The following is a 26,900-nucleotide window of genomic DNA, read 5'->3' on the forward strand; positions in this document are numbered from 1 at the left end:
AACAGGTCTCAGACACTGAATGCCAGGTTACGAAGGAGAGTGATTCCTGAGGGCCAGGAAACAAATGAGGCATCCCTAGAATCGCCCGTTTCCCGCTTGACAGTTTCCATGGTCAGATGGATTGTGGCCGACTCCCTGAGTTGAGACCCAGGCAGCTAGAATTTTCAGGAAGAGTCGTGGAGACGAGAAAGCTGCAGACAGAGAGACTGCCCGGCATAGTCACCAGTGCATTTGAGGGAGGAAGGAACCACTTGAAATCATTGGAAGGTAGAAGAACCACAGCTCACGTCAAACGGGCAGCGGTGCTGCTCCCACCAGCCAGAATGGACGGCCTCGGAGCTCACAGGTGCTGGGAGGCTACCAGAGTGACCCTGCCTTGGGAACCTGTACAACACACTCATCTGGTGCCATCTAACAAATCTTAAAAAGCAAAACCTACTAAGGCAGCAATCTGTTTCCAAGTAACTTAACTGGCCCCAGAACAAAGCTCAAGAATATTTACAGAACATAAAAATATTTAGCACCTATTCACGATCTCCAGTATCCAGTCAAAAGTTACGGAGCATGCTATGAAGCAGGAGAACACAACCCAAAATCAGGACAAAAATCAACCAATCAAAACTAACCCAGGGCAAACTGGAAGAGTGGGAAGCTTTACGAATTGCTCTCTCCATTAGCAAAATGAAAAAGCTGGAAAAAGAAACTGTAACTAACGAGGTGGTAACCTTGGAACCAGAACACTTAGAACAACCACAGGAGGGCAGGAGGAAGTGGGAGGCGGCTGAGAGTTCAGGCTTGTAAGTGAAAGCACAAACCAGTGACCGGCCCACTGCTCAGCCCCGGGGCAGCAGTCACGGAAGCAGCCACGGAAACAGTGCGGCAACGTGGCCCGGGTCCCAGAAGCAGCCGGCTGGGGCCAGGCTGGCAGAGGAGACCTCCTCCTCCTCCTCCTAAGTTGAGGCTGAGGGCTGAGGTTGGTCTGGGGGCCCCTGAAGGACCAGCACGGAAGCTGGCCCTGGTTTCAGCCCTCTGGGCAGCAGCGCTTCCAGGCTCCCACGGAATCTGCCTGGGCATAGAGCTAGTGCACCTTCTTTCGTTCTCTGGCTGTTCTGGATTTTTTCCTCCTGTGTGTAGGTCTCCTGGTCTGGCAGGTCCCTGAGGGCCCAGTATAGTCTACCACAGCACACCAGAACCGGGCTAGGTCATTATAAGGAAAACCAAACAAGAACACTACAGACCAGTAACTCTCACAAAGACAGATGTAGAAATTCTAATGAAAATTTTAGCAAAAGAATACAATAATAGATAAAAAGGATAATAATAATCAAGTGTGGCTTATACCAGGAACGACAAGATAGCTTTATATGTGAAAAACAATTGTTGTAATTCATCATATTAACAAACTAAAAAAGTAACTAAAAGACAGTGAAAAAGAAATAAAACACGATCATCTCAATAGCCACAGATTTGACAAAATTCAATATTAATTTCCGAGAACGTGTAATATGCAATTACCAGGTGCAGTGTTCTCTAAATATCAATTAGGTCAACGTGGCTGATAGTATTGTTTAGATAATCTATTTCTTTTCTAATTTGTTATCCAAATACTTTATCAATTGCAGACAAAAGGACGTTAAATTCTTCAACTATCATTACTAAAAGCCTTTTTCTCTCTTTAATTCTTTCAAATTTTGCTTCCTATCTTTTGAAGTGGTGTTATTAGGTGAATAAAGATTTAGGATTGTTTACAGATTCCTTATGAGACTGTCTCAAAGCCTACTTTAATTTCTATTAATTCAGGCACCCTAGCCTTCTTATGATTATTGTTTGAATTGTGGATCTTTGTCCATCCATTTATTTTTGAACCATTTGTGAATTTTTATTTAAATTACACTTTGCAGGTCTTGGTTTTTGATGAGTTCTGATAATTTCTGCCTTTTAACTGAAATATTCAAACAGTTTAGTCCATTTTATGTAATTTTTGATATCACTGGATTTAGAGCTATTACTTTTATATTTATATCATTTGTCCTGTGTTTTGTTGTTGTTGCTGCTGCTGCTCTATTCCTGCTTTCCTGCCTTCTTCGGGATTAGCTGAATTTTTTTTTTTTTTTGAGTTCCATTTCCATTTATCTATCCATTGGCTTGTTAGCTAATCTTTGCAACTTACATTCCATTTTAACTGGACCCTGCTACAGTTTCAAAAACATCTATAATGGCGATGGCTTCTGGAGGCCAACGGTCAACACCTGAGTCCTTACTCTGCCACTCATTTGCTGTGTGACTCTGAGCAAGTCCAGTTACCTCACCTGTCTGTGCTTTAACTATTCCATGTATAAAACAAAGACAATGACCTGCAGGTAAACGCACATGTGATCGGGCCAGACCCAACTCATTATTAAAGTCAGGGTCTGAACTGTGGGAATATGGGCTTCCCAGAAAGCCAAAAGCACAGAAATATTACACAGTTTAAGAACATCCAGACTCTGATTCTACTTTCTCTTCATGGAATAAAAATGTGGCCTTGTGGGTAATGAGACTGGCTTAAGATAAGAGGAAACTACTATCAGTAAATATTCCTTCAAATGAAAGCATATAGATTTTAGTATAAATTATTCCAAAACAGCCATCCATAAGACCAGAATACAAAAATCGAAAGCAAAAAATAAAAAAAGAACTTTCCGTATCTTGAGAGCGTTGTGTCACTGGCAACTACACACACACTCACATTAGGAATCCAAATTATCAAGAAGAGAAACACTAAAAATGTGCATCTGCCCTGTCCTAAGGTGCTAGCTCAGTTCCAGTGAAATTTTGTATCTTTGGTGAATTAAATTAGAACTGTAACGTAATCTCACAATAGCTGTGTGCATCTCATCTGTCCTGATAATCCACAGCCCACCCAGCAAAGCTACACCATCCATCCCTTCGGCATTATTGGGAGAATTAAAAGCGTTAAAACCTATGAAGAACAAGAACACGGTACAGCACAGGGTAACAGCTCAATACACGTTAGCGTATATGCCAATAAAGACTAGCAAAACACATTAGAGATCATCTGAAAACCTGACTTAACACCTGTCATCGCTTCTTCATCCACCAAATGGTTAGGAGTAAGAGAAAAGTCAAAATGGCAGAAGGCAAGAAAAAGGAAAAAGAAGGAAACATTGTAGTAGAATAACTTCCCAAGTAATTATGTTGTTAAAGCAAGGGAGTTTTACATGTGCTCTCCTCCTTATCAGACCAAACAAAAATCTGAACCTTTGCATGACCTATTTAGTCACAGCAACCCTGAAGGTTAGAAACACACTTTCTTCAAAGGTCGGCAACAACGTGACATAATTCAGTCCCTTCAAATACTGCAGTAACAATGGCAACACCAACTGAGGGCTTGTTCCTACCTGCCCCACACTAACTGGACTAAGGAAGAGGTATCTGCAATTCAGAAGTTGTAACTAAGAGGCATTAATGACTTGATTTTCTAGTGATGGGACCCCACAGGCCCGCGGTTGCTGGGGTACCTGACTCCGGCGGGGGGGGCGTGAACGATGGTGCTGCTGTAGCTGCACTGGCTGACGCCCGACACCCAGCTCAGCACCTTGCCGGGCAGGGTCTGGGGGGCCCCTTGCTCCGCGGATGCGGACGGCCCAGTGGTCATCATTTCCGGTTTGGCAGTGACGGGGATCTGGGAAACAGCTGGTGAGAGAAGATGAACTGATGGTGAAAAGAAAAAACTTCTCAGGAAATTTATATTAAAGACCGAAGAAAAATTATAAAAGCTTATAACTGACAAAGTAAAACCTCTTCCTTAGGTACTACGAAATGAAGAGTATTTGTGATTACAATGAAGTAATTAAAGACAGTAAAGTGAGGAAGACTAACAGGGATGGATCTGGGACAACTCTGTCTGTCTACCGAGGCAGGCGCTCCTGCTACCTGGCAATGCCTGCACGTCTGTCTGCTGGTTCTGCCTGTCGGCCTCTGAGGATGACAACGTGGTGTTTGTACAGGACACACACTTTCTCTTCAAAGCTGGAATGTTGTAGCTCTTCAGGTACCTGCAACAACATCATCAGGTCACACTGTTCCTGTCCGTCCCTGCCTTGGCTGTGTCCTGCCTCTGTGCTCTCTTCATGCCACTTCTGTCGGGGATACCTGGTGCTTTCTCATGGATGAGGCCACAGGTCCCCAGACTGGGATGTATCTTTTAACCTTCTGCATCCTCCATAATGTTCATTCTATTGTTTTTATATGCAGTAGGCACTCCATAAATATCTACTGATTTACAGTGAAAAATCAAGAAGAATAGCTTTTAAAAATTGTACGAAGGCTCCACAGTGACAATGTTTTTGGAAAAAATAACCTTTTATACAAACTTTTGTCTCATACCTGATAATACTATCAATACAGTTTATTTGCTGATAGGATGGGCTATGTTGATCTTTTCTCAAATCCTCACAAGACTCAGCATACATGCTATTATTTTTCAATGTCTGGAAAGACGAAAAGGCCTTCTGCTGATCTGAAAGAGAACCAAATGGTGTGCAAGGACAAATATTTAGCATATAATCAAGAACATTCAGCAAAATTTAATTGTGGTACTTTATGATCTATACATGCAACAGAATGCATTCTGTAGAATGCAACCACTAAAAATGAGCTCAGATCCAAGTGCATTGACAGAAGGATGTCCACAATACATAATGTGAAAAAAAAAAAAAAGGCGCAGAGCACATTACACATAAAATTACTTGAATAATTTAATTTGTAGTTAAAAATAAGTGATTTTTTAAGTAAATGTTTTTTCTCTACTTTGGAGAAATGAAAATGCTCAAAAATTATGGCGATGAATGTACAACTATATGATGATACTGTGTACCAATGATACTATACTTTGGATGGATTATATGGTGTGTGAGTATATCTCAATAAAACAGAATTTTTTAAAAAAAATAAGGAGAGAAATAAAGGTTTCAGACAAAGATGACCAAGGAATGAAACTTATGAAGTGAAAGACCAGTGGGGAACTTTAAAATGGAGGGACTGGGCTGACACTACCTGTACAGGTACCCACCTAAGCTTCACTGAGAGTGGACGACCAAACACCGTGTTGCAATGTCAAGTGCACAGCACCACCTGTGTTGAGCCTGTGTTCAGAGAACCTTCTGTGATGACAGAATTGCTCTGTATCTATGCTGTTCAACACGGCGGCCATTAGTCACATGTGGCCATTAAGCACTTGAAATGTGACTCAGCCAACTGAGAAACTGGATTTTAAATTTTACTTAATTGTAATTAGTTAAAATTTAAATTGCCAAATGTGGCTAGTGGCTACCATATAGGCCAGCACAGGTAGTAAGAGAAGAAAAAAGGCCTCCAGGCTTGAGCACTAAAGAACTTAAGCTTTCTGTAGAGAATCTGCCAGTAAAGAAGACTGAGAAAGACCAGCCAAGAAGACACAAGAAAATACTGGAAAGTACGGGGTCATGGATGCCAAGAATGGAAACTAGTTTAAGGAAGGAGTAATTAACTGTGCCCAATAATGTTGAGAGGCTATGTGAGAAATGTCAGCTGCTGTTGCTACTGTTACTAATAAAGGTAATTTTTAGCTGGCTTGAAGATGGTTATCTCTTTATAGATGGTACTGTGGGAAAATAATTGCTTGTACTAACTTTCACTCATAATTCTTTTTAACTTTTAATTTTGAAATAATTTTATACTTAAAGAGTTACAAAAATACGAGTTCCCACAAACCCTTTACCTTGCTTCCCCTAATTTTGACTTCTTATATAGTTAATATATAATATGTATAATATAAAATGAGCAACATTAAGAGATTAACAGCAGTGAAGTTATAAACTTGATTTGGATTTCACCAGTTTTTCCACTGAATGTCATTTTTTTAATGCCAGGATCTCATGTTGAATTTAGTTGTGACTTTCGACCCCTCTAACCTGTGACAGTTTCTTAGTCTTTCATGATCTTGACATTTTTGAATAGGAATGGCCAGGAATTTTGCAGAACGTGCCTAATCTCAGTCTCTGGGCCGCGTTTCCAAGGTCAGCCTGAGGTCAGGCACTCTGGGGAGACGTCCTCCCAGGCGCCCTGTCCTTGGTGCATCACACCGGGCACCAGGCACGTGGCGTGCTGATGTCTGACAGTGTTAGCAGTATGTTCTTCACTGGTTAACTACCACTGCTTCTCAGTGCTCTCACTCACCCTTGGACACACTATCCTTCCATCTCTCTCTATACTAAACAAAAAAGCCACGGGTTCCTATGGCACCTTTAACTCCAATGAGCACCACGGGGCTCCCCTGGCAGCCCCCCTTTGCTCACTTATAACTCCTTTCTCTGATGGTGAGGAACCTATTATCCTTATCTATAATGTATTCACTTATTTGTTCACTCCTAGTACTTACAGAAAATATTTCAGAATTGCTAATCCATACTCTGGTGAGGAACAAATTTAAGAACCAGTCCACAGGGTTTGTGTATATTTTCATTTTGTATTTAGCCTAAGGGTGTTCATCCAGTCAACACTCTTTTCTAAAGCTTCTTAGGTTAGCTCCTTTCTAACCTAAGTTTATGTCATTCATTTGTAAAACAGATTCATTTGTCACAGTCCGCATATCATCTTGGGTTCCACTTACATTCTGGGGTTAGGTGTATGGATTCATGGGTTTTGACAAATGCATGGAGTTGTGTGTGTATCCACAATCATAGTAACAAACAGAATATTTCCATCACTCCCAAATTTACTTCCAGCTGTCTCTTTGAAGTCAATCCCTCTCCAATCCAACCTTGGCAAATACTGATTAATTTTCCAGGTCTAGAGCATCCCAGAAGGAATGCTTTTCCTGCACAGAGCCATACAATATGCAGCCTTTTGGTTCTGGATTCTTTCACTTAGCAAAATGCATTTAAGATTCATCTACACTGCTGAGTGAATTAATTCCTTTTTATTGGTGGGTCCATTGTATGGATACACCACAGTTTATCCATTCACTTACTGAATGATATCTGGGTTGTTTCCAGTTTTTGACAAGTATGAAAAAAGTTTAATAAACAGTCATATGCAGGTTTTTGCATGAACTCAAGTTTTTATTTCACTTAGGTAAATAACTTAAGAATCTCTAGAGTCATATGGTAAGAGTACATTTAACTTTATAAGAAACTGCCAAATTGTTTTCCAAAGTGGGTAAACAATTTAGCATTATCTTCCAGAAATCTGTGAGAGTTCTAATTACTCTACATTCTTACCATCAGTTGGTACTGTTGGAGGTTTTGTTTTGTTTTTTAAATTTCAGCCATTTCAATTTACCTTTGCTTAATGCCTAATGAAGCTGAGCATCTTTTAACATGTTTATTTGTCATATGTGTATCTGAAGTGCTTATTCACATATTTTAAGCCATTTTAAAATTGGGTTGGTTGTTTTCTTATTAAGTTCTGAGAATTCTTTATGCATCCTGGATACAAGTTCTTCATCATATATGTAAATTTGCAAATACTGTCTTTTCATTGTCTTACTCTCTACATTAAACAAAATTTTTCTGAAGTGTTAAATTTTGATAAAGTCCAATTTATTGATTTTTATTTTTATAGATAGTGCTTTTGGTATCATATTTAAAGACTCTTGCCAAACTTAAAATCACAAAGATGTTTCCCTAAGTTTTCTTCTAGAAGTGTGCAGTCTTACATTTGGGTCTATTTATCCAGTGACTTGGCTTTACTCTTCTGTCAAACTACTGTTTAGCAGGTCTATTTTTCAGCTCTCTAATCTGTACCACTGATCTATTATGCTTGTATCAGTATCACACCATGTTAATCACTTTAGCTTCATAAGATAAAATTTGAAATCATTTAGTGTGTGCCTTCCAACATTTTCTTTTTCAAAATTCTTTTAGCTATTTTAACTCCTGTCTTTCCATATAAATTTGGGAATCACCTTGATGACATACACAAAACATTCTGCTGGGATTGTAATTGGAATTGCATTGAATGTATAGATTATATTGGGTAGAACTGGCATCTTAACAATATTGAGTCTTCCAATCCATGAGCATGGTATATCTTCCCAATTATTTAGTTCTTTTTTAGAAATTTTCTTTCCTCAGTATTGTGAAGTTTTCCACATACAGATACTCCACATATTTAGATTTATATCTAAGCACTTCATTTTTTTGGTAGTTAAAAAAAAATTCTGTTTCAGATTGTTTCTAATGTAGAGAAATTTAATTGGGTTTATATACTGTCCTTTTTATCCTATGACCTCTCTACACTTACTACGAGCATTTTTGTAGATTCTTTGGGATTTTTCTAAGTAGATAATCATATCATCTGTACACATTCCTTCCCTTCCAATCTGTATGCCTATTATTTCTTTTTCCTGCTAGGCTTTCCAGTTTGATGTAAAACAAGAGTGGTGAGAGAGAGAACATCCTTGCCTTGTTCTCCATCTCATGGTGAAAGCTTCCAGTTTTTCGTCCTAGAACTTGATGCTAGTGGTAGGTCTTTTGCAGATGCCTTTCATCAGGTTAAGGAAATTCCCGACTACTACTAACTTTCTGAGAGTTCTTATCCATGGATAACTTAATTTCATCACATGGTTTTCTGCATCTACTGAAATGATAATGCGATTTGTCTTCTTTATTTTGTTAATATGGTAATAATGATTTCCAAATGTAGACCCAGTCTTGTATTCATTTGGTTATGACATATTTTCCTTTTTATACATTGCTGAATTAGATTGCTATTAAATAATGGAGGATTTTCACAAATATATTAATGAGAGAGATTAATACTGTACAGTTTTCTTATAATGTCTATGCCTGATTTTGGCATTAGGGTAAGACTAGCCTCATAAAATGAGTTAGAAAGTTTCCATTCCTCTTCTATTTTCTGGAAGAGACTCGTAGAATTGGAATTATTGCTTCCTTAAACAATGATAGAATTCTCATGTGAAACCATCTGGTCCTGAAGTTTTCTTTGTTGGAAGGTGTTTAACATCAAAGTCAATTTCTGAAAAAGATGTATGACTGTTCCAGTTAAGGTTTCTTCTTCAATGAGTTCTAGTAGTTTGTTTGTTTCAGGTAATTGGTCCATTTTATCTAAGTGATCAAATTCATGGGCATAGAGCTGCTGTAGTCCCTTTAATGCCTGTGGGGTCTGCAGCAGTGATGTCACCTCTTTCATTCCTATTATTGGTAATTTGTGTTGTCTTTTTTTTTTTTTAAAGCTCAGTATAGATAAAGGTTTATTAATTTTGTTTTCATTAGCTTTTGATCTCATTGATTTTTTTAATTTTTATTCATTTTATTGAGATATTCACATACCATGCAGTCATACAAAACAAAGCATACATTCAATTGTTTACAGTACCATTATATAGTTGTGCGTTCATCACCAAAATTAATTTTTGACATTTTCATTACCACACACACAAAAATAGTAAGAATAAAAACCAAAGTGAAAAAGAACAACCAAAGTAAAAAAGAACACTGGGTGCCTACCCCCCCCCCCCATTTTTCTACTCCTCCATCCATAAACTGGACAAAGGGGAGTGTGGTCCATATGGCTTTCCCAATCACACTGTCACCCCTCGTAAGCTACATTTTTATACAATCATCTACAAGAGTCACGGGTTCTGGGCTGTAGTTTGATAGTTTCAGGTATTTATTGCTAGCTATTCCAATTCATTAGAACCTAAAAAGAGTTACCTGTATAGTATGTAAGAACGCCCACCAGAGTGAGCTCTTGGCTTCTTTTGGAATCTCTCTGCCACTGAAGCTTATTTCATTTCCTTTCACATCCCCCTTTTGGTCAAGATGTTCTCCATCCCACGATGCTGGGTCTAGATTCCTCCCTGGGAGTCATATTCCATGTTGCCAGGGAGATTCACTCCCCTGGGTGTCTGATCCCATATAGGGGGGAGGACAGTGATTTCACCTGCCAAGTTGGCTTAGCTAGAGGGAGAGGGCCACATCTGAGCAACAAAGAGGCATTCGGGAGGAGGCTCTTAGGCACAATCATAGGGAGGCCTAGCCTCTCCTTTGCAGCAACCGTCTTCCCAAGGGCAAGACCCGTGGGTAGAGGGCTCAGCCCATCAAACCACCAGTCCCCTATGTCTGTGAGCACATCAGCAACCATCGAGGTGGGGAAGCCCAACACCCCTGCATTCTCCACCAGCCTCAGGGGGCTCTGCATATTTTTTACATTTTTTTTTTTAATCAACTATATAAAAAAAAATAAAAATTAAAAAATACAATAAAAAAAACATTTCAAACAAACCATAATAAGGGAGTAAGAAAAAGACAACTAACCTAAGATACCTACTTTACTTCCAACATGTTCCTACTCTACCCCAAGAAAATAACCTAATATAGCAACATTTCTGTGAACTTGTTCCTACCATACCCATCAGAAATTAACAGACCATAGTCATTCCTGGGCATTCCCAGAACATTAAATTTACCCATGATAGCTTATCTGTTCTTATTGGGTTATCATTCCCCCTTCCTTAATTGCTATCGCTTTACCCACAAAAGCTTATCTGTTCTTATTCGGTTATCATTCCCCCTTCCTTAATTGCTCTCTATCGCTAGTTCCCCTACATTCTACATTATAAACCATTTGTTTTACATTTTTCAATGTTCACATTAGTGGTAGCATATAATATCTCTTTTTGTGCTTGGCTTATTTCGCTCAGCATTATGTCAAGGTTCATCCATGTTGTCATATGTTTCACGACATTGTTCCGTCTTACAGCCGTGTAGTATTCCATCGTGTGTGTACACCACATTTTATTTATCCACTCATCTGTTGATGGACATTTGGGTTGTTTCCATCTCTTGGCAATTGTGAATAAATGCTGCTATGAACACTGACGTGCAGATATCTATCCATGTCACTGCTTTCAGATCTTCTGGGTATATACCAAGAAGAGCAATTGCTGGATCGAAGGGTAACTCTATATCTAGTTTTCTAAGGAACTGCCAGACTGACTTCCAGAGTGGCTGAACCATTATACAGTCCCACCAACAATGAATAAGAGTTCCAACTTCTCCACATCCTCTCCAGCATTTGTAGTTTCCTGTTTGTTTAATGGCAGCCATTCTAATTGGTGTGAGATGGTATCTCATTGTGGTCTTAATTTGCATCTCTCTAATAGCTAGTGAAGCTGAACATTTTTTCATGTGTTTCTTGGCCATTTGTATTTCCTCTTCAGAGAACTGTCTTTTCATATATTTTGCCCATTTTATAATTGGGCTGTCTGTACTATCGTCATTGAGTTGTAGGATTTCTTTATATATGCAAGACATCAGTCTTTTGTCAGATACATGTTTTCCAAAAATTTTTTCCCATTGAGTTGGCTGCCTCTTTACCTTTTTGAGAAATTCCTTTGAGGTGCAGAAACTTCTAAGCTTGAGGAGTTCCCATTTATCTATTTTTTCTTTTGTTGCTTGTGCTTTGGGTGTAAAGTCTAGAAAGTGGCCGCCTAATACAAGGTCTTGAAGATGTTTTCCTACATTATCTTCTAGGAGTTTTATGGTACTTTCTTTTATATTGAGATCTTTGGTCCATTTTGAGTTAATTTTTGTGTAGGGGGTGAGGTAGGGGTCCTCTTTCATTCTTTTGGATATGGATATCCAACTCTCCCAGCCCCATTTGTTGAAAAGACCATTATGACTCAGTTCAGTGACTTTGGGGGCCTTATCAAAGATCAGTCGGCCATAGATCTGAGGGTCTATCTCTGAATTCTCAATTCGATTCCATTGATCTATATGTCTATCTTTGTGCCAGTACCATGCTGTTTTGGCAACTGTGGCTTTATAATAAGCTTCAAAGTCAGGGAGTGTAAGTCCTCCCACTTCCTTTTTCTTTTTTAGAGTGTCTTTAGCAATTCGAGGCATCTTCCCTTTCCAAATAAATTTGATAACTAGCTTTTCCAAGTCTGCAAAGTAGGTTGTTGGAATTTTGATTGGGATTGCATTGAATCTGTAGATGAGTTTGGGTAGAATTGACATCTTAATGACATTCAGCCTTCCTATCCATGAACATGGAATATTTTTCCATCTTTTAAGGTCCCCTTCTATTTCTTTTAGTAGAGTTATGTAGGGTTTTTTGTATAGGTCTTTTACATCTTTGGTTAAGTTTATTCCTAGGTACTTAATTTTTTTAGTTGCTATTGAAAATGGTATCTTTTTCTTGAGTGTCTCTTCAATTTGTTAATTTCTAGTATATAGAAACATTACTGACTTATGTGCATTAATCTAGTATCCCACTACTTTGCTAAATTTGTTTATTACCTCTAGTAGCTGTATTGTCGATTTTTCAGGGTTTCCCAGATATAAGATCTGCAAACAATGACAGTTTTGCTTCATCCTTTCCAATCTGGATGTCTTTTATTTCTTTGTCTTGCCAGATTGCCCTGGGTAGCACTTCCAGCACAATGTTGAATAACAGTGGTGACAGCAGGCATCCCGGTCTTGTTCCTGATCTTAGAGGGAAGGCTTTCAGTCTCTCACCATTGAGTACTATGCTCGCTGAGAGTCTTTTACATATGCTCTTTATCATACAGAGGAAGTTTCCTTCAATTCCTACCTTTTGAAGTGTTTTTATCAAAAAGCAATATTGGATTTTGTCGAATGCTTTTTCAGCATCTACTGAGATGATCATTTGATTTTTCTCTTTTGATTTGTTAATGTGTTGTAATACATTGACTGATTTTCTCATGTTGAACCATCATTGCATGCCTGGAATGAACCCCACTTGGTCATGGTATATAATTTTTTTAATGTGTCTCTGGATTCGATTTGCAAGTATTTTGTTGAGAATTTTTGCATTTACATTCATTAGGGAGATAGGCCTGTAGTTTTCCTTTTTTGTAGCATCTTTGCCTGGTTTTGGTATTAGATTGATGTTAGCTTCATAAAATGAGTTAGATAGTGTTCTATTTTCTTTGATGTTTTGAAAGAGTTTAAGTAAGATTGGTGTCAGTTCTTTTCGGAAAGTTTGGTAGAATTCCCCTGTGAAGCCATCAGGCCCTGGGCATTTATCTGTGGGAAGCTTTTTGATGACTGATTGGATCTTTTTGTGACTGGATGGTTGAGATCTTCTATTTCTTCTCTGGTCAGTCTAGGTTGTTCATATGTTTCCAAGAAATTGTCTATTTCCTCTACATTATCCAGTTTGTTAGCATATAGTTGTTCATAGTATCCTCTTATAATTTTTTTAAATTTCTTTGGGATCCACAGAAATGTCACCTTTCTCATTCATTATTTTGTTTATATGGGTCTTCTCTCTTTTGATTTTGTCAGTCTAGCTAGGGGCTTGTCAATCTTGTTGATCTTCTCAAAGAACCAACTTTTGGTGTTATTTATCCCCTCTATTGTTTTTTTTTGTTGTTGTTGTTGTTCTTTATATCATTTATTTCTGCTTTAATACTTGTAATTTCTTTTCTTCTACTTAGTTAAGGATTGGTTTGCTGTTCATTTTCTAGCTTCTGCAGTTGATCCATTAGTTCTTTGATTTTGGCTCTTTCTTCCTTTTTAATGTATGTGTTTAGTGCTATAAATTTCCCCTCAGTACCGCTTTTGCTGCATCCCATAGGTTTTGGTATGTTGTGTTCTCATTTTCATTCGTCTCTATATATTTAGCAATTTCTCTTGCTATTTCTTTGTTAACCCACTGATTGTTTAGGAGCATGTTGTTTAACCTCCAGGTATTTGTGAATTTTCCAAGTTTCTGATGATTATTGACTTCTAATTGCATTCCATTGTGGTCAGAGAATGTGCTTTGAATAATTTCAATTTTTTTAAATTTATTGAGGCTTGTTTTATGTCCCAGCATATGGTCTATTCTGGAGAAAGTTCTGTGAGCACTAGAGAAGAAAGTGTATCCTGGTGATTTGGGATGTGTGCCAGTTTGAATGTATTGTGTCCCCCAAACGCCATTATCTTTGATGTAATCTTGTGTGGGCAGACATTATCAGTTTTGATTAGATTTCCTTGAGTGTTTCTTTGGAGATGTGCCCCACCCAGCTGTGAGTGATGACTCTGGATAATTTCCATGGAGGTGTTGCTCCGCCCATTCGGGGTGGGTCTAAGTTGATCAGTGGAGCCATATAAATGAGCTGACATAACAGAAGGAACTCAGTGCAGTGGTGAGCGATGTTTTGAAGAGGAGCTACACCCAAGAGGGACACTTTGAAGAAAGCACAGGAGCTGCAGATGAGAGACAGTCTGAAGATGGCTGTTGAAAGCAGACTCTTGCTCCAGAGCAGCTGAGAGAGGACAAATACCCCAAGTGTAACGAAGAGTGACACTTTTGAGGAACTGCAGCCTGGAGAGGAATGTCCTGGGAGAAAGCCATTTTGAAACCAGAACCCTGGAGCAGACGCCAGCCACATGCCTTCCCAGCTAACAGAGGTTTTCCGGACACCATTGGCCATCCTCCAGTGAAGGTACCCGATTGCTGATGAGTTACCTTGGACACTTTATGGCCTTAAGATTGTAACTCTGTAAACAAATAAACCCCCTTTTATAAAAGACAATCCATCTCTGGTGTTTTGCATTCCAGCAGCATTAGCAAACTAGAACAGGATGTAATGTTCTATATATGTCTGTTAAATCAAATTCATTTATCAGATGATGTAGGTTTTCATTTTCCTTATTGGTCTTCTGTCTGGTTGATCTATCTATAAGAGAGAGTGATGTGCTGAAGTCTCCCACAATTATTGTGGAAACATCAATTGCTTCCTTTAGTTTTGCCAGCGTTTGTCTCATGTATTTTGTGGCACCTTGATTGGGTGCATAGACATTTATGATTGTTATTTCTTCTTGTTGAATTACCCCTTTTGTTAGTATGTAGTGGCCTTCTTTGTCTCTCATAACATCCTTGCATTTAAAGTCTATTTTATCTGAGATTAATATTGCTACTCCTGCTTTCTTTTGACTGTAGCTTGCATGAAATGTTTTTTTCCATCCTTTCACTTTCAATTTCTTTGTGTCCCTGTGTCTAAGATGAGTCTCTTGTATGTAACATATTGATGGTTCATTTTTTTGATCCATTCTGCCAATCTATATCTTTTAATTGGGGAGTTTAATCCATTTACATTCAGTGTTATTACTCTGAAGGTATTTCTTGAATCACCCATCTTATCCTTTGGTTTATGTTTGTCAGATATATTTTTTTCCCTCTCTCTCTTAATGTCCTTTAACATAGCCATACTGAATCTGTTTAGTACTGAATCTTTCTCCACATTTCTCTCTCCTTTGTTTCTTTTTCGGTAGGGCTCCCTTTTGTATCTCAAGTAGGGCAGGTCTCTTGTTAGCAAATTCGCTCAGCATTTGTCTGTGAAAAATTTAAGCTCTCCCTCAAATCTGAATGAGAGCTTTGCGGGATAAAGAATTCTTGGTTGGCAATTTTTCCCTCTCAGAATTTTAAATATGTCATGCCACTGCCTTCTTGCCTCCATGATGGCTGCTGAGTAGTCACTACTTAGTTTTATGCTGTTTCCTCTGTATGTGGTGAATTGCTTTTCTCTTGCTGCTTTCAAAACTTGCTCCTTCTCTTCAGTATTTGACAGTCTGATCAAAATATGTCTTGGAGTGGGTTGATTTAGATTTATTCTATTTGGAGTTTGCTAGGCATTTATGATTTGTGTATTTATGGTGTTTAGAAGATTTGGGAAGTTTTCCCCAACAATTTCTTTGAATACTCTTCCTAAATCTCTACCCTTCTTTCCCCTTCTGGAACACCATGAGTCTTATATTTGGATGTTTTATATTATCTTTCATATCCCTGAGGTTCATTTCGATTTTTTTCCCCATTCTTTCTTTTGTTCTTTCATTTTCTGTTCTGTCTTCCTCCAGGTCACTGATTCACTGTTCAGCTTCCTCTAGTCATGAGTATCCAGAATCTTTTTAATTTGGTCAACAGTTTATTTCCATAAGATCATCTATTTTTTTATTTACTCTTGCAATTTCTTCTTTACACTCTTCTAGAGTCTTCTTCATGTCCTTTATATCCTGTGCCATGCTCTCGTTGTTCATATTTAGTTCTTTGATTAATTGCTCCAAGTACTGTGTCTCCTCTGATCTTCTGATTTGGGTGTTTGGGCTTGGGTTATCCGTATCATCTGTTTTTTCATATTCTTTAAAATTTCCTGCTGTTTTTTGGCCTCTTGGCATTTGCTTAACTTGATAGGGTTCTTTTAGGATATGTACACGACTCAAACCCTTATCTCTAATTTGTCAGATCTACAGCTCCGTGGAGTACACTTTCTCTAACTAACCAGCAAGTGGTGTCTGTGAGCCACCTACTTCCCTCAAGCTAGTTCTCCTCCACTTTGTCTTTGTGGTGGGTGGGGGTGTGAGTCTTGTGGGGTCCAATTGGTGTACCAAGTTTGCATGTGTAGCTGTTGCCCGCCCTGCATATGGGGCGTGTGTCTGAGCGGTTAGGGAGGGGGGCGGCTTTAATAATCAAATCTCCCAGGTGTTCCTGGAGATTTAAAGCTGTTGCAGTAGTCTAATCCTTCAGTTCAGTCTTGCCAGTCTGCCTCTGCCACTGACCCACAAGCCTTGGTATTGGCGTATGGTCCCTGGGACTTGTGAGTGGGTCCCTCTTCCAAGCCGTGCCCTCCTAGGTCCTCCACTGAGGGATGACTGCTAGGTCACAGGTGAGCGCCATCCCCCACGGGAGGTTCTGGGCTGCAGGGCTATGTAGGGGCGTTCCCAGTGTGCTGAAAGGATGGCTTAATGGGGCATGTTAATTTCCCCCTTTTCACACAGCTCCGCCTTCCCAGTTGCGGGACAAATTAGCTGAGGGTGCAGGAAAGGCTACTGTCCATGCCCAGTATTGTGGTGTGTGCATGCTGTTGGAAACACTTCCCATCACATGGGTTGTTTGGGGCAGCTCTGGGCTGTGGCTCTGGCGCCAGGCAGGAATATTCCCTGCCCACTGGGAAGATGGCTGTAAGGGGATGCCTCCCTTTTCTTGGGAAGTTGTAGTGTATAGTGAATTTTCTCAGCCACTGGACTTATTGCCTTGTGTCTCAGAGCTCTGCTCTTGTCTGGGCCCAAATTGCAATTCCTTGAGGCTTTCTATAATGGGCTTCTTAGAGTAATTGTTTTAGAAAAAGAGAAAAAGAGAAAAAGAAAAAGGAAAAAAAAAAAAAAAAAAGAAGGGCCCTCCTTGCAGATCTAATGGGCCATTAAAATGCTAAGAGAAAAAGAGATTAGGGCCATTAAGGAACAAGCAAGAAAGCAGAGGAACTGGCTCTTCAGACAAGGAACCTCGCCTTCCGGATTTGCATGAGCCTGACTCTGCCTGAGCCCTGCCCTTCCCCGTTCTATGTTCACCAGAACTCCAAGAAGTCTCCGCTTTTATTTTTGGGTTTTCCTTGCTGTTTTTGCTAGCCCTATCTCCTCTCTGCCAGGCTGACTGCTCCTGGATTCTCCAGTGTCTGGTCTCAGTCTATCTGTGTTTGGAGTTTGGATCAGTCGTCTGAGTTTTCAATAAGAGCCACAACTGCAGTTCTCCCTCCTCATTCCCAGCACCGAAGGCCTCTCCTCCTGAGGGACTGAGCCTGGCAGGGAGGGGCGTGGGCCCCCTGGCCGCGAGAACTTACAGATTTCGCTGATCTCAGCTGCTCCACACGTTTGTGAGTGTTGTATGAAGTATGCCCAAAGTCAAATTGTTCTCTGGTGTCTGGTCCATGCAGTTTCTGGCTTTCTACCTACTGCCCCGGAGGAGTAACTAAAACCTACACCTCACCACTCCGCCATCTTGCCCTGCCCTGATCTCACTGATTTTTCTTTTTTTTTTTTTTTTTTCTGTTTTAATTCCACTGATTTCTGGTCTTAATATTTCCTTACTCTGGATTTAATTTGTTCTTCTTTCTCTATAGTTTCTTAAGAAGGAAGCTTAAATTACCAATTTGAGACATTTCTTACTTCCCATATAAGCATTTAATACTATAAATTTCTCTTTAAGCATCACTTTGGCTGAATTTTATGTTGTCATTTCATTCAGTTCAAAATGTTTTTATTTCCCTTGAGACTTTCTCTCTGACCTGTGGGTTACTCAGAATCATATTTAATTTCCAAATATTTGGGGTATTTTTGTAGATATCTTTCTCTTACTGGTTTCTACTTTAAACGATGTTTATGATCGTAAGCTATGTTTACGGTCCGAGTAGATACTTTGTACATTTTCTGTTCTTTCAAAGTTGCTAAGGTGTGTGTTTTGGCCCAGTATACGGTGTAGCTGGATGAGGACTCCACGTGTCCTTGAGAGGAACGAACGTGCATTATGCTGTTGTCGACTGGAGGGTTCCCTAAATATCAGTTAGGCCAAGCCTTACTGATTTCCTATTTATCAATTACAGGTGTTGAAGTCTCCAACCACTATTGTGGATTTTCTGTTTCTCCCTACAGTTTGATCAGTTTTTGTTTCATGTATTTTGAAGCACTGATGTTAGGTGTATAAACATTTAGAATTGTTGTATCGTCTTAAACAGTCATCACCTTTATCATTTGTAGTTTCTCTCTGTAACCTGACAGTATTCTTTGTTCTGAAGTCTACCTGGTCTGATATTATAGCTTTTTCCAGCTCTTTTGATTCATGTTAGCAATGGTGTATCTTTTTCTAACTCTGACTTTTAGCCTGCATCTTTATTTTCAAAGCAAGTTCTTGGAAAGAATTTGTAGTTGGATCCTGTTTTATTCATCCAATTTAACATTTTCTGTCTTTTAACAGCATATATTGAGGTCATTCATATTTGATGTAATTATTGATAGAGTTTGATTAAAATCTACCACATTGCTAGCTGTGTTCTATTTATTCCATCTGTCTTTGTTACTTCTTTCCTCCTTTTCTGCCTTCCCTTGAGTTAACTTAGAAGAGAAATTTTACCCCTACTATGCAAACTACGTACATTTGCCAATGTTAGAGACCTATTAAGTGAACAAAACCCACAACGTCCAAAATTAGATTACATTCAGTGAGAAAAATGAAGAGATAGTAAATTAAAAAATTAAAATGTTTTTTTTTTAATATTATAAAACTTTCCTCTGCTATATAACACAACTGGTTTAACTTTTCAAAATAATGCCAGTTATTAGAATTGATTCAATTGTTTTGCAGGCTCCTTGCCTTGTATTTGAGAAAAGTAAACAGGTATCAAAAAAAAGACCAAGATTTTCATATAACCTAGGTCATAAATATTCTCCATTTGCTTAAAATGACAGGAAAGGATTATTATTTTAATACACCTTTACTATCTGAAATACTTTATAAAAATCAATTATTCTGGTTTACAGATAGCTCACAGAGTGGGAGGAAATCTATAAATTTGCTGGTATTATCAGAAAAGTTAATTCTTTATTAAAAGTGTATTGGAACTAGATCAAGATGGTGGAGTGAGAAGCTGCAGGGCCACACCCACCACATAGAAGCTTTGAACAACCAGGAAGAACTGGCAGAAACATCTTTCTCAAAGCTCCAGAAAAGTTAAAGGATTGTAGTGACAGAGCAAGCACCAAATCAAGAAAAAGGCCACTTAAGAGCGGTATGATCTCGTGGTGCCCTGGCTCAGAGCAGAGCCGACCCGCGCTCCCAGTGCAGATCCCAGGTTTTGGTTCCAGAAGAGCAGAGTGTCCTTGCACACATCCTAGGGGCGCATATGTCTGGTCCAATCTGTCTGGAAGTGGCCTGAGGGACTCACTATCCCAAACCTTGCCCTGTGGGTAGAAGGCGGCTCAATGACCTCCCCTACAGAACACTGTGGGGGGGTGGGGCAGTCAAGTGTCTGCTTAGGGCAAGGGGTGGCTGGCCGGAGGTTATGTGGTACAGTGCCCAGGACCGTGAAGAAACTGTTTCATAGGGAAGGGGGGTCATTTGTATCCGTGTGAATGGGGGAGCTCCTACAAACACACACACGCACACACACGCCTGAAACAACATATGTTTAGAAAGGATTAAGGCGACCCCTTTGCTTTGGCCTGGAGCTCTTCTCTAAACTCATTACATGGATAAGCCCTGAAGGAGAGCACTTGACAGGTCAATCCGCAAAGACTGGGAAAGGTGTTTTCTCTGTTCTGCCTTTTGTTGTTAGTTCGTAGCATCCAAGAAAAGCTCTGTCTTAACACTAGTTGATACGACCTTAAGGAACAGATGCCTCAGAGTCTGAATTCCAGTGATAACATATTAAAATACCAAAATTTTTAGGTTTCAACAAAAGATGCAAAGGAACAGGAAGTGATTGATGGCCCAGGCAAAGAAGATTAAAGCTTTAGAAACTCCATCAATGAGGAGGATCAGACCTGGGACATTCCAGACAAAGACTTAAAAAAAATGGTCTTACACATGCTCAAAGAGCTAAAGGAGAACATGGAAAAAAAACTAAAGGAAATCAGGAAAACAAGAGATGAACACAAGGAAAGTATCAACAGAAGAAAAGTATGAAAAGGAACCAGAGAAGACCACAGTAACAGAAATTAAAAGTTCCCTTAAGGGGATAAACAGCAGATTGGAGCTGGCAGAAGAATCAGTGCATCTGAAGATAAGACAATTGAAACGATCCAGTCTGAGAAGCAGAAGGAAGAAAGAATGAGGAAAACTGAACGGAGCCTGAGGAACCTGGGAAGCCATCAAGTGTGCCAACGTATGCATTGTGGGAGTCCCAGGAGAAGAGAAAGAGAAAGGAGCAGAGAGAATATTGAAATAAATAATGGCTGAAAACTTCCCAAATTTAACAAAAGGCATGAATATACACATCCAAGAAGCTCAATGAACTAAAACAGGGTAACCCCAAAAGACCCACGCTGCAACATACTATGATCAAACTGCTGAATGTCCTAGATAAAGAGAAAATTCTGAAAGCCTCAAGAGAGAAGTAACATGTCACATACAAGGGGGCCTCAATAAGATTAAATGCTGATTTCTCAATGGAAACCACGGAGGCAAGAAGGCAGTGGGAAGACATATTTGAAGTGCTGAAAGCAAACACCTGCCAACCAAGAATTCAACACCTGGTGAAACGGTCTTTAAAAAATGAGGGAGGGATCAAGACATTCCCAGACGAACAAAAGCTGAGGGAGTTTGTCCCGACTAGACCAGACCTACAAGAGATGCTACAGAGAGTTCCGCAAGTTGAACAGAAAGGACAATAGATGACAGATCAAAAGTGCATGAAGAAGTAAAGATCTATGGTTTAAGGGCAATGATAAGGTAAAATATAAATGCCAATACCATTGTATTTTTGGTTTGTAACTCCACTTTTTACTTCCTATATGATCTAAAAGGCAAATACCTAAAATATAATGATACATCAGTGGTTTCTGACTCAAAATGTGTAGCATGTAATTTGTGACACGCACAACATAAAGGTGGGGCACGGCTGGGCATAGAAACATAGTTTGTGAACAGCAAATGAGACTGTTATATACATAGGATGTTAAATGTAAGCCTCATGCTAACTACAAAGAAAATACTGGAGAATATACAAACTCATAGAGACAGAAAGTAGCACACGGGCTGCCAGGGGAGGGAGGAATGGGGAGTTAATGCATGACGGGGGTAGGGTTTCTGTCTGGCGAGATGGGAAAGTGTTAGTAATGGGCGATGGTGAGGGTACTTCAACACTGTGAATGGGATTAATCCCACTGTATGGTACACTTGGGAGTGGTTGACATGGGAAAGTTTATGTTGTGTATATTCTCCCACAACTAAGTTAAAAAAAAACCCACTTAAGAGCCAATGGTAATTAAATGGAAAATGTGATCCTGGACTAGATTTAATAAGGAACTTTACTGGGACATATGAAAAAACTGGAATATAGCTTGGAAGCTTTATAACAATGTTGTATTTCTTGAACCTGGTAAGTGCACTTAAGGTTGTTACATAAATGAATATCCTTGCTCTTAGGAAATGTACACGGCAGTAGTTAAGTATTCAAAGAGCATGATGTGCACAACTGACACACAAGTGTTCAGAAAATGGACTGATAAACACAGAATGATATGGTAAACGTAACAAAATGTTGAAACTGGTGCATCTGGGTATCTGGGGGGATGGGATGTACTGGAGCTCTCTGTAGGAGGGTTGCATTATTTTTCTAAGTTTGGAAGTATTTTGAAATAAAAAGTTAAAGTAAGTGTACTGCAACTATACTTTAATACCATTTCACTTTCAGAATAACATTTGCTGGTAGTAGTCGTAGTAATAGTAATAGTAGTAGTAGCAGTAGCAGTAGTAGTAGCAGCAGCATTAGTATCATGTAGGCAAATAAAGAAATATGAAAAGAAACAAGCCAGGTACATGGCTTCGTGTGCTCAGGGCCCACACGCTTCACTACATGTATTAGGACACACCACTGGGAAGAGGGCCCCGGGCTGCCTGTAGACTCACCGCCACCACGCACTGCTGTGCTTGTCCCCATCACTTGCTTGTTTGGCGATTTGGTCAGTGAATCGATGTAGAGCTGCTGACCTCGATTCTTTATTTTGTTTATACTGGCATAAACTTGCTGCAAGGTCATCTCGGGGAAAATAATAAAATACGCTTCAAAAGTTACAAAATGTGCATTAAAAGATACATAAATAAAATACATTTAACTTTTGGCTCTCTGGAAGATATAATGGTAAAAGCACAGTAATATCGTCAATTCAGAGTCCCACTGTGCCATGATACAGTAGAATGAAAAAATCTTAAATAAATCCATTCACACATTATGTTAACATTTAGAAAGTATTCAACTAACCTAAATATTTACAGGCATTTTCTCAGGCTAGTATGGATTAAAATTTCTACGAAAACAATCAGATGAGGTTTTCAAGTCAAGAATGTACATACTAAGAACTTGTCATGTGCCGAGGGGCACAGCTGGCACCGACACATGGTAACGAGAGGAAGAGAATGACACCTGTGCAAACGTAACACAACTGCTAACTTACAGGCTCCTCCTGGGGCTCCTCTGGGCAGTGTCCACTGGACTCACTCGAGGACGCCACACTAATGTAAGGCTCCTGGGAGCCTCTGCTTCCCAGACTTCCATAGCCACTGGAAGCGCTCACGTGAACTGGCTGAAAAAAAGGAAGTGATTTTAGACTTAATGGTTACACGGTGGGCGGGGAAGAGATGCAGCACTGTCCAAAATCATCCGAGAATTAAAATTTTAATTTCTAAACTCCTAATTAGGTGTGTGAAGGTTGATGCATTTCTGTAATTCCCATGAGCAAAGTCTTGTGTTCTAGTCTAAGTAGGTATTTCTAAAATAACCAATTTTTTTAAAAAAAGTTACAGCATGATAAATTTAACAGAACATTTTCAAATGTGGAGTGTGAAGAACTCCAAGTGAAAATAAACTTTATAAACTTTAGTTCTTTATGATGAGTTTAACATAGACAGGAGAAATTAAATACATACCATGCTTTTTTCCAAGAGCTTCAAAGATACCTCATGAACCCTAGAGATTCTATGAAAGACTCTGAAAACTATGGGCTAACAGTTTTTCTATGTGACACCATCAGTTTTTATTTATACTTTACAAACTTATTGACTGACTGCCTACAGAAATCATCTTTGGTATTCCTTTCACAGCTAATTTTCCCTATTTTGTATCTTATAATAAGAGAGACCACAAGACCTGCCACTCCCCACCCGCTCTAATACCAGAATCTGAGCACAGTGGCTGTGCTGGGATTTCAGGAATTCTCTCCCCTAGAAATAACCCCTCTGTCCAACTGTTTCTATGACTGTCTCAGAATGGGTTATTATAAAAGTGTTCTTATAAAAAATGTCTCATGAATTAATGCAGAAAAAGGAGTTCAAAAACTCGTACAAAACTTAATTTAAAAACAAAGAAAGGAAGACCAAAATCTCCTGGCATGCAGAGGGTAAGGATTTCCCTCTCCTGTAGTTCATTTTGTGATGTGACTTCACTAGGGCTGAATGTTAAAATAAAGCATGATCGTGGGTTTCTGTGTTTGCTTTTTTAAAATCTCTCACTTTACCATCCAAGAGAAGCTTGTGAATTTGTTCTTGTAATTCTGTTATGTCTTTGCTATTATCGTTCATCCTTTTTATTCTGGTAGCAAAAACATCCTCATTCAGTGGACTCCTACAAAAATACAAGGGAAAAAGACTGAGTCAAGCAATTTAAAATTCATGTACAATGACGTCTCGATTTTTAAGCAGAATAATTAAAGAATAAATCTAAGCCTTTTAACAAAGCAACTCTCCAATTTCAAATATAGAAAATATGAAGCTAAAACATTCATAGAGGCACAGAAAATACTAAGAAACGTATGAGACATTAACAGGTTTCTTGACAGCTATTATCCTTCTATAATTACTTCTGTACTATATTTGTATAAATTTAAACTCAGTGACTAAGTGACTTCTTTAGTTATTAAAATATCTTCAACAAACTGGCCTCAAAATTTAACATTAACCGAGTGACCCACTGTAGGAATTTTCAGATCCTAAGTCTTCCAAACAACATTTAATGTTTAATGTACCCAACTACTAGACTGCTGAATAAAGACAATTCTGCAACCCACACTCTTGTCTATTTATACTCAAACTTCTGAGCATTTTAAAACTACTACCCAAAATGGTGAATGTCAGACCTGCCAACAATAGGATAACAGAGAAAAAACTAATACACAGGACCTTCCACATGGCAGGAACGATACGAGTTTGTTCTATAATGTGCAGTAACTACCAACACTGCCTAAACCCTTGCGACGTGCCAGGCTCCGTTCCAGGTGCTTTACAAACACTGGCTCGTTTAGTGTTTGTGCTGCTAAGCAGGGACCCAGACGGCTCGTGCCAGAGCCCACATTTTCACCACCAGCTCTGACCGTCTCAGTAAAGCAAAGGCGTCCAGCGCGGCCTGTGGAGTCAAGGTCACCGTCCTGCTTAATCCTCACAGCCCTACACAGGAACCGCCCCAGATTCAGAGACAAGAAAGTCACATAAACCAAGAAGGAGCAGAGTTGGCACTTGAATCCAGTCTGCTGACCCCAAGCCAAACTTTTTTCCCACTTTGCCATCCCACCATTTCTCACAACATAAACATGCAGCTCAATTTCCTCATCCTGAAACCTTTCTCCAAGAACAGAGATTACTGTCTAAAATCACAGGACGGCAGCAGGGGCAAGAAGTGGACAGGAAGGACTCTGCCCTCAGGGATGGCTTCACTCGTCATGCAGACCGCCTCTACCGCACGGAGACGCTGTCCCTTCATCCTCAGGTCCCGTCAGCACCTGGACCAGCAGGTGCCATCAACACCTGTCAGGAGGGCATCACGCACGTCGCGTGTAAACGCAAACTAGTCCAATGCACTGCCTCACTTCACACTGGACCCACTGTTACACATCTGCTTCCATTTTGTTTATGTGTCTGTTCCTCCCTGTCCTCCCACTGCCACTTGAGCTCCATGGGGACAGGCCTTCTTATTTACGTGTACTCAGTCATGTAATTTCAGTAGCTGGAGAACCCGGCACACAGCAGGCACCCACTACATATTTATGAAAGGATGAATACATAATGCAGGTTTCAATTTGGGAGTTAAAGGACACCTGATTAATAATATAAATATACCCTGTGCACTATGAGCTTGAACGTCTCTCAGAGGTGTTTGGATTTTGTTTTTTGAGTCAAATTCTGTAATGAAAATAGAAACATTGCTTTGCATTTTAAGGTTTAGATATTCCTAGTTGTGAAACTTTCTAAAGAACTAAGTTGTAGTTAAAGTTTTAATCAGTTATTATATAACCCAAACTGGTTAATCTGTAGATGACAGGGACAAAGCCTTCATCACAGATGGAAATGTGCTGTCAAGCTTTGTAAAGGGTACTACTAGAGGAGGAGTAAGAAGGAAAACCGGGTTTCCTGGGTGACCCCTGGGCAAGCAGGAATTCTATCTGTAAAATAAGCACCCAACCTTCCACCTCCAGAGCTGTTGGGAAGGACCTGAAGATACACGGCTATAGTCCCCACAGAACACTCTCATAGTCCCCTTCCCACCTGACTGTCACATTTTCCAGAACTTCAGTTATGCATGAGTGTCATTTTTATTTACTTTCTTGCCTATTATCTTATAGATTCCAGGACAGTAACGAGAACGTCTGCTTTGGCTACCATCTCATTCTCAGCCAGCACAATGTCTGACAGAACACGTGAACCATAAATACTTAATGAAGGAATAAATGTGTTAAAATAACTTTTTAAACGTAATGGGCAATTATTACGAGATTGACACCTGCTGGACACTAAGCTTTTGCTCACATAAACTTGGGTCTTGAGATGCAAACGCTGGTGTATGCTTAAAAAGTACTGAAAACATTCTGTGTACTTAACATACGTTGGGTAATTCCATAAATTTAACCAAAGTGTGACGGGACACTGGGGAAAGCGTGGACATATCTCCAGCATGGACTCGGGGCGGGTGTGCAGACGGTCAGCAGACACCCAGGCGGACGTTTCACGCGGGGAATCGTCCCTGCTCTGGGTTTCCGACACTCACACACACACACACCTTCTGATCTCATTTCCACTCCCAGCAGGTTTCCCTCGTGGGAAAAAAGGTCCTTTCCAGCCAACATGAACAGCACCTCCTCGGCGGTTGTACTTCGTATCTCGATTCTGACATTAGTTTTCCAGCACAAGTCAGCTGCACACAGCAGACCCCTCTTTCCTGGGGTTCCAGACCCACTCTGCTGGGGGCCACACCCCGGAGCCCAGGGAGGTCAGCGCGACCTTGAACCTTTCCTTCCCTCACCGTGGACAGCAGCATCTCCATTATGATACAGGACACGGGACAGAGTCGGCCCTGTCGCTAGCCCTGCTGCTCTTAGTTTTACGTCTATGGGCACAAAGCTGTTCAACAA

General features: G+C 39.8%; 1 protein-coding gene across 1 annotated transcript in view; it reads right to left on the reverse strand.

Moving 5' to 3' along the window:
- Positions 1–26,900, reverse strand: part of PER3 (period circadian regulator 3) — a 70,863-nt gene that overhangs the window by 23,663 nt on the left and 20,300 nt on the right. The window contains 7 exon segments of the mRNA XM_037828621.1: positions 1,805–1,813; positions 3,527–3,696; positions 3,937–4,058; positions 4,390–4,522; positions 22,414–22,543; positions 22,959–23,089; positions 24,021–24,124. Of these exon segments, the coding sequence (XP_037684549.1) occupies positions 1,805–1,813; positions 3,527–3,696; positions 3,937–4,058; positions 4,390–4,522; positions 22,414–22,543; positions 22,959–23,089; positions 24,021–24,124 (799 nt within the window).

The sequence above is a fragment of the Choloepus didactylus genome, chromosome 2 (genome assembly GCF_015220235.1).
Source record: "Choloepus didactylus isolate mChoDid1 chromosome 2, mChoDid1.pri, whole genome shotgun sequence".
NCBI classification, from domain to species: Eukaryota; Metazoa; Chordata; class Mammalia; order Pilosa; family Megalonychidae; genus Choloepus; species Choloepus didactylus.